Raw genomic sequence first — 8,707 nt, 5'->3', positions numbered from 1 at the left:
ACATTTTAATAATTTGTATCAGTTCATTCTGATTCCAAAATAAAGTAAATACATTAATAGGAATACAATCTATTTTGATTCCGATCTTACAGCTCAAGTAAACAACTTATTTTTATTCTCATTTCTCATTTTGATTACAGTCCAGTCAATTACCAATTGATAAACGCACCATCAAATCAAAAGTCCTCTCAAGTCTCAATATTATTTTAAAGAAAATTTGGACCTTTCATTTTTTTTTTTTATAAAAAACACATATTTTAATGTATGACAATGTATATTGTATTATAGTATATATATTTTTATCTTTTAATTTATCTACTTTATCAAAATAAAAGATTCTTTATCATAAAATTATTGTATATAAGGTTTGATTTGGTGAGTGTCGTCGCCCACAATAAAGTTCCACAGCTCACTAAATGAGAAGCTACCATGTGACACATCACTCACGCACGCACACACAATCATTCTCAGGTGTGGGTGGGGGCGTAGATACATGCATACACATACACATATAAATTATACATATTAAGAGAGCTAATTTTTAATGGTATTAAACTGCACGGTTTTATAATTCACTAAAAAAATAAGCCTATTAAATCTCATAGTTGAATAACGTGTCCGCATTAAAAATTTAAAGACCCGACCTTAAACTGCCCCGCCTAACTTACAACAGATAGCCCACCAGTTTTTATAATTGTATTACAAGTTTTTTACTATTGTTGGTAACAAGGTCTATGTTTAGTTATAAATTTATGTCTTAACAGCTTTTAGATAAAAATAACTGTCAGTAGTAACCGGAAAAAAAAAAGGTAATATTCACTGTAGTATAGGGTTCAAAAGAATAAACTAGTAGTTTGAACTATAATGAAATGCTAAATTATAGCATTCATCGTGAAGATGCTTTCCAATTGCATGCGAAGTTGTATTTCGATTTTCAAACGCAGCTAATAAAAGAGAAGCCCTTGAACGCAATTATGCAATACCAGTGAAACCAGGATTCAGGTCAGGTAGTTAAGAGCATGAAACAATGCAATTTTACCAAACTATGGTTCCCATGATAATTCACAAGGCCAACTGTTTAGATGACATAACAAATAAAGCAGTTTTAACTATAAACACAGCCTTGTTCCTGCAAAGCATGAACATCAGACCAATTGATAAGGTAAAAGGTCATAAGAGCTCGTGCACAGAGCCATTTTATGACTTACGAGGCTCAAAGCCCCTCTCTTGGACAAAGCATGGGTTAAAAAGCAATAAAGATTGATCCTCATGCCCAGGCGTGTACCACTGAACAAGCCCAAATTGCAATCTTAAATTATACTGTCTCAGCCATTGAGTTAATTAGAAGCTTGTAGCCTTCTGGTACTGCTGTCTGTGCCTGCACACACTGTGCCAATGCAGGGACATCAGAATTGAGATCAAGAAACCTTGCCAGAAAGAGCAGCAAGTGAAAATCAGAAATTCGCTTCACTAGTGGAAGACTTGGGCTTCGGTTCAGATGACTCTTCAGTGCTCTCATGGTAACTTGAGTGGTTCTGTTCTCAATGGGAAAGGTTGATGAAAGAGGCCCCTGTATCAAAATAAAAGCTTCAACTCAGTGCCATAACATTATGGACTGAAGCACTCTGGCATATAGAATTTAACATAACAAATCATCTAGTAAACAATCAAATCAACAAAGTGAAGGACATAAGGCAGGTAGTATGTAACTTCCATATGTAACTTCCAATAAGAAACCAAAGGCAAAAACAACCTCTTCTCCCCAGAAACTCACATCTCAAGCCAAAATCAAAACTACACAAGTGAACACCTGAGCAAGATGAGGTTACATAAAGCAATATTACCAAAGGCTGTTACTATTATCCTAGAAAATATGTCAAGGACTGCCCACACATTCAGCTACTATACTATTCTATGTTATCCCGTATCCACAAATATAGTTGGGAGAAAAACAACTCCTCTCACGTTTATTCGCTCATAGCATAGGACATGGTGGCCAGAACAAAAAATAAATAGAGGCTCGTTTAAACACAAGACAGGGAATGTCAGGGTTGCAAAACATCCCGAACTCTAGTGGAATTACTATAAAAAGAAATCAGGGAAGCCCACCCACTACACAACTACTAGGATGAACCTGGAAGAAAGCTAACGTAACTTAGCTAAGAAGAACATGAAACCACATATGTAGTACCATTCTAGGTTCCTTGGCCAATCAAGCACCTGTCTTTTCAAACTAAGATGGAGATTAACTCAATATGATTATTCTTTTTCCTGTGAAGGTTTGAGTCACAACATAAATAGCCTCAAGATTCAACTCTGTATTTGACACTCTAAAATGTTGTAAGCCTTAAGATTGTGTGAAAAGGTAAGTATGATTTGACACCTACAAATTTACATACCCAGACCCAGAAATGACAGATTAATAATTTACACAGTCATACACCTGCATGCAAGCTCAACAAAAAGTATCAAACAAACCTTTTTTATATTCAAATGACATACTATTTACTTGTTTTCTATTTTCCCCTACTCATTGTTTGATTTCTGAGACAATTAAAAAGAACAAATGCAACAAAACCCTAGGTGGACTGCAACAAACAAAATATCAGAACAACAATGTCAACCAATGATTCATGAGTTGTGTCCAAAAAGCCTTAACTTAGAATAATGACCTTCAACAGACTTCCCATCAAATTTACCAGGAGACCCTGCCTAACCCAAGGCAGATGCAGTGGAAGTTGAACAAACATCATCATTTTACGATCCTAAAATTAATCTCAAACCTTCATGGTTCTTATGCCTAATTCCAATTATAACTAAAGTTGGACCACAACTACCAGTAAACATAGCATTTTATCCCGTTAAAAGCAATCCAATACATCCATTTTTCTTGTTTTCTAGGATGTTGAAGCAAATCCAACTTCCCATCGTCCTACAGCTATAAGCTTGAAAATTTTATCACACTAGCAAACACTAAACAAATTAATATAACTTCAACCATCAGTCAAGGGGGAAGAAACACTAAATTAAACAAAAGCTAACCTGATGATCCAAAATCTTAACAACCACCAAGAAAAAATCATTATCAACCTCCTTAACATCCTTCCCACCAACAACCACATCCTTCTTCATCTTCGACAACTTGGGATCATCCCCTTCGGCAATCTCAGTCTCAAACCAACCTTCCTTAAACAACCTCACGCACATATCACTCATTTGAAACGCCTCAAAATGGATAGCGGCACTCCCCTCCTCACTAACCTCCAATTTCACCACAGCCGTTACCCACTCCTCCATATTACACTCCGCGTGAAACTCAACCGCTTGCAAAACCTCCCTGTTGGATAAAGTATAATCCTTTTTGTTCTGCATTATCGTTTGTGTGAAAATAAACCCCACTTTCTTCATACCCAATCCAGCCGCAATCGCGTCCACTAACTTCTCCTCCTCCTCGTCACGTAAAATATACAGCACTTCCTCCGTCCCCTGCTGAGGCGGCTCGTAGATGAAATTCACCTCTACCCGTTTATCCTCCAAGACAGTGCCGTACATGAACCCTCCGCGTTTGACGGCAAACGCCAGCGTTTCATTGACGTACTGCTGAAAGGCGTCGGCGCAGTCACGATCAAAGGAGACGGACTCGCAATGCGGATTCTCCTGGCGGGTGACCCGCATCTGTTTGGCGATCAAATCGTCCATGGTCATCTTCCGGCCGAAGGATCCGGCCGGGTTGAAGCTGGGGCCCCTGACGTTTCGCTCGCCGTCGTAGGATAAGAAAACGATGGAGCCGTGGGAGATGTTGAGGGAAGATAAGGGCCTGTCTGGGTTGGCCATGTCGGTGAATTGGAGGAGATCGGAGGGTGATTTGGCTAATAAGAGGTTTTGGTTAGTGGATAGGGTTTGGCTTTCGACGGGGATTCGGAGCTGCGATTGGATTATGGTTTTCAGTTCTGCGACTGTGACGTGTGCGCCGTCGACTGTGACGCGCTCGAGGCCGTCTCTGCTGCGGATGCGAAGCAGCATGTTTGGTGCGGTTTTGGGGTTTCGAATCGAGGTAACAGGGGTCGAGGCTTCTTTCAGCACAAGTAGTGATTTCGGGTCGGTGTGTTACCTCCGGTGGGATTATTGCTGCTTTCGTGGTCAAAACTTCACCTATTCAAGCAAACGTCAATTAAGAGAAGGTCTTATAAATATCCCAAGAATCAAACAATACTTATTTGTCAAGCAATCGCTAAAACTGGGTGGTGGTGAAAGGTAGAATATAAATTACATCCATGCACATCAAATGATAAATGATAAAAAAATATGTTATAATATTAACCTTATGATTATGAAAGTATATTTTATTTTAGAACGGTTACAATATAGTTAGACCTATTTCTTAAATATCCAACGAATAAATAAAAATATTTTACCCAATAGAACAATTCAAAGCAATCACTTATTACTATAATATTTCATAAACCTAGTGATATGGCAAAAATGGAAAGAAATATCAAAAACATTACCTAAAGTGCCCAATATGAGCTTTATTCAAGAATTTGTCTCCCCTTATACCCCAAAACTAAGGTATTTATTTAAATGCACTCTCATACTTCAAAATTTTTTATATATTTTTTTAATGTGTAATTACTCAATTACGTTAATTCAAAATCTAATACTATTATTACTTCATGCTTCTGCTGCTGCTTTTTCTAACACCACAAATCCACTACTTTCATTGAAAATTCACCAAATTAAGGGTGATTTACCACATCTACTAGGGGTGGGCAAAATCGAGTTCGGGTCGGGTTCGGGTCAACCCGATCGGGTTTCGGGTTATTCGGGTTGTGCAAACATTGATCCGAATACAACCCGAACTTACAACCCGACCCGATCCGATCCGATATATATTCGGATCGGTTCGGATCGGGTCAAAAATTGGGTTGAATTCGGATTGAATCGGTTCGAATAAAAAATGGATCATATTAAATCCGGGTCAAATTAAACCAATTCGGGTTGATGAAAACGGGTCAATTCAAAACATATATACCAATACACCATGAAAGCTTCAAAATTCAAAACACATAAGGGACTAAGGGAGAAACTCGGGTCGGGTTGGAGCTTGAGCCTTGGAGCAACAGATCGGCGGCTGGGTTTTCGGCAGCAGATCGGTGGGCGTGCAGCAGCAGCTTGCGCACGGCTGGACGCGCAGCAGTTTCCTCGCGATGGCTGGACGCAGCACGACGGCAGCAGATCGTGGACGCAGCACGGCAGCAGCAGATCGTGGATGCAGCAATAGATGGCTGGACGCAAGACGGCAGCAACATGACAACAGCACGACAACAGCAGATTGCTGACGCAGCAGCAGATGGCCGGACTCGCAACACGGCAGTAGCAGATTGCGAGAAGGAGAGAATGTTTTCTTGCTTCTTGAGGGTGGGTTCACGGGTTGGGTGTTGTGATTTTTTTGTTTGTGTGTGTTTTGTGTTTGTGTAAACTGTAAAGTGTAACCTTTTGAGTATGTGATTTCACTGATTTGTGTGATTATGTGTGGTGTGCTGTGTGCCGTGTGTGTGTGTTTGGCCATAGATTTTTTTTTTTTTAGCAACCCGATCGGGTTTTCGGATCGGGTTTTATCCGATCCGATCACAACCCGATCGGGTTTGCAATATTTCATCCGATCGGGTTATATTAACAACCCGATCCGACCCGAACCCGAAATTTTTCGGATCGGATCGGGTCGGGTCGGATCGGGTCGGGTATTTTGCCCACCCCTAACATCTACACTTGATTTTTACTTTATAAAGAGAATTTAGGATTTATAGCAGCTTAGGACTACATGCATTAGGGTTTTAAAGATTTTGTTGTGGAACATTTGTAGTGAGGTTTGAAGTCGAGAGGTGTTATGCTAACTGAGTTATATCTGACTCTTTGAACAAGAACTAAGTAACTCACGAACCCAAAATTAACAAATGCAAGACAAGAAAACAAGCAAAGAAAAAAACAGAGTAATTAAGAATGATCAACACACCAAGAAACTAACGTGGTTCAGCTCCACAAAGGAACCTACATCCACGACTGAAAATGCCAACTAGGGCAGAAGCTTTATTGAACTAAAAATGGCTGATTACAATGACCCTCAACAATACAGATTGAAACTCTCTAAGCTTAGTGTTTCCTCTCTCTGTAATGCAACCTCTCTATCTCCTTCTTCTGGCTTCAGAAGAAGCTTATATGTATTGCTTTTCACACGTGTGTATCCACTTAACAGAACCAAGTTGTAACAACTTATCTGCTTATTCTCTTGGACCCCACTAACACCAGCTCACCAACCACCTCAGCAAGCTCATAACAGAATATAACTAATCTTTGGCTTCACAAATCTCCATTTTAGTTCTATTCTGTTCATGCTTCTCCCTACACTGCAACAGCAACAGTAAGCTTGTATTACAAGCTAACACTCCTAATCAAGTTCAGCAAGTTCCTGAACCTGACTGATGGCAATGGCTTGGTTAACATGTCAGCTGGATTGACCTCAGAAGGTACCTTGACCACATTCACCACTCCTTTACTAATTTTATCCATTATGAAATGCATTCTAACATCAATATGTTTAGTTCTCTCATAATACTGAGGATTTTTACTTAGCTGAATGTCATTTGAGCTATCAAAACTAACTTTAACAACTTCTTGTTTAAACCCCAATTCAGAGACCAACCCTCTCAGCCATATTGCCTCTTTAACAGCTTCTGTGAGTGCAATGTACTCAGCTTTTGTCGTTGAGAGAGCAACCACTGATTGAAGAGAGGACTTCCAGCTTATTGCACCTCCACACATAGTAAACACAAACCCTGTAATAGATCTTCTTATATCATTATATGCTGCATAGTCAGAATCTACAAACTCAGCAACTTCAGGTGATGCTCCATCTATTTTTCCAAACACAATGGCAGTGACAACAGTCCCTCGAATGTACCTTAGTACCCATTTCACTGCATTCTAATGGTCTTTATCGGGGTTCCCCATAAATCTGCTGATAACACCAACTCAATGTGCCAAGTCAGGTCTGGTGCAGACCATGGCATACATGATGCTGCCAACTGCACTAGAATATGGAATCTTCCTCATATAGTTAAAATCATCATCCGTTGTAGGTTCCAGAGATTTAGAAAACTGGAAGTGTGCTGACAGAGGTGTTGTAACAGGTTTTGAGTCTTCCATATTGAACCTGGTTAATACCTTCTTCACTTAATCAGATTAAGACAGATACAAAGTCTTTGAGTCTCTGTCCTTTATTATCTGCATGCCCAGAATTTTTGTAGCTACACCCAAATCCTTCATTTCAAATTCAGTGTTGAGTTCAACCTTGAGCTTTTCGATTTCTTCATTTTGTTTATATGCAATAAGCATGTCATCAACATAAAGAAGTAAGTGAATGCCACCGTCACTGGATAGGAATTTGTAATACACACAATTATCAAATTTGCTTCTGCAATATCTATGGCTTATCATGAACTCATCAAATTTTAAATACCATTGCCTTGGAGATTGCTTGAGACCATGGAAGCTCTTTTTCAACAAACACACATTGTCCTCTGATCCTCTCTCAATGAACCCTTCTGGCTGTGCCATGAAAATTTCTTCATCAAGACTGCCATGTAAGAAAGCAATTTTAACATCCATCTGCTCCAGTTCCAGGTCATAATATGCAGAGAGGGCCAACAGTAACCTAATGGAGTTTTATTTGACTACAGGTGAGAACACTTCATTGAAGTCAACTCCTTCTCTTTGTGTAAATCCATTTGCCACAAGTCTGGCCTTGTGCCTTGGTGGTTCCTTCTCAAAAGCTCCAACCTTGAATTTGAAAATCCACTTGCTGCCAACTAGTTTCTTATTATAAGGTTTTTCAACTAAGATCCAAGTGTTATTCTTCTTTAGTAAGCTTATTTCATCCTACATTGCAGCATACCGCTTCAGCTTATCTTCACAGCACATAGCTTTTCTGTAACTCAAAGGCTCTCCACCATTTAATTCATCAGCTACTGTCAGTGCATAGGAAATAAGGTCAATTATGCCATATTTCCTTGGCATTTTGATAGCTCTTCTCTCTCTATCCCTAGCAAGTTAGTATGATTTTAATTTTGATGATTTATTCCCTTCTTTGAATTGTTCTAATGGCTCCTCAGAAATCTTGCAATTATCAGAGTGCTCCACCTTCTGTCCAGTACTTTCAGCTTCCTCTGATTCTATAACTTCAATCTCAGTTTCTACCTTTGACTAAAGCATTAGATCTTTATCAAAAGTAACATCCCTGCTGATAAGTATTCTAGATGGTTTGCCATTGAGGGTCCATATTTTGTATCCCTTTGTGCCCTTTGGATAACCCAAAAAATACCATTTGACAGCCTTTGGTTCAAGTTTACTTTGCTTTATATGAGCATATGCTGGGCACCCAAAAATCCTCAGATTGCTCAGGTCTAGTGGCTTCACTGACCAGATCTCTTATGGTGTCTTGAAACCTAGAGCTGAGGATTGACTTCTGTTTATCAGGTAGGCAGCTGCTGTGACTGCCTCAGCCCAAAAACCTTTGGATAAACTTGCATTCAGCAGCATACATCTAACCCTCCCTATTAAGGTTTTGTTCATTCTCTCTGCTAGCCCATTTTGTTGTGGAGTATAGGTAACAGTTCTATGCCTTGCTATGCCTATTGATTTGAAGAAATCT

The 8,707-nt window shown here is 39.4% G+C and overlaps 1 protein-coding gene across 1 annotated transcript; it reads right to left on the bottom strand.

The window, feature by feature from the left end:
- Positions 1-1,011: 1,011 nt before the first annotated feature.
- LOC102620569 (NPL4-like protein 1) lies at positions 1,012-4,210 on the bottom strand. Its single transcript, XM_006480605.4, has 2 exons — positions 3,043-4,210; positions 1,012-1,570 (listed from the first exon to the last, which is right to left on the bottom strand). The coding sequence occupies exons 1-2, from the start codon at positions 4,021-4,023 to the stop codon at positions 1,316-1,318; spliced, it is 1,236 nt and encodes a 411-aa protein (XP_006480668.1). The 5' UTR covers positions 4,024-4,210; the 3' UTR covers positions 1,012-1,315.
- Positions 4,211-8,707: the final 4,497 nt, after the last annotated feature.

This window comes from Citrus sinensis, chromosome 6, assembly GCF_022201045.2.
Source record: "Citrus sinensis cultivar Valencia sweet orange chromosome 6, DVS_A1.0, whole genome shotgun sequence".
Lineage (NCBI taxonomy): Eukaryota > Viridiplantae > Streptophyta > Magnoliopsida > Sapindales > Rutaceae > Citrus > Citrus sinensis.
Note: the sequence above shows the minus strand (reverse complement) of the source record. Positions and strands in the feature narration are given on the sequence as shown.

Excerpts from the sequence above, each read along its gene's own strand:
- LOC102620569 (XM_006480605.4), bottom strand. The coding sequence starts at position 4,023 with ATGCTGCTTCGCATCCGCAGCAGAGACGGCCTCGAGCGCGTCACAGTC. Across the intron at positions 1,571-3,042 it reads TTAAGATTTTGGATCATCAG|GGGCCTCTTTCATCAACCTT; the intron begins GTTAGCTTTTGT and ends ATTTTGATACAG.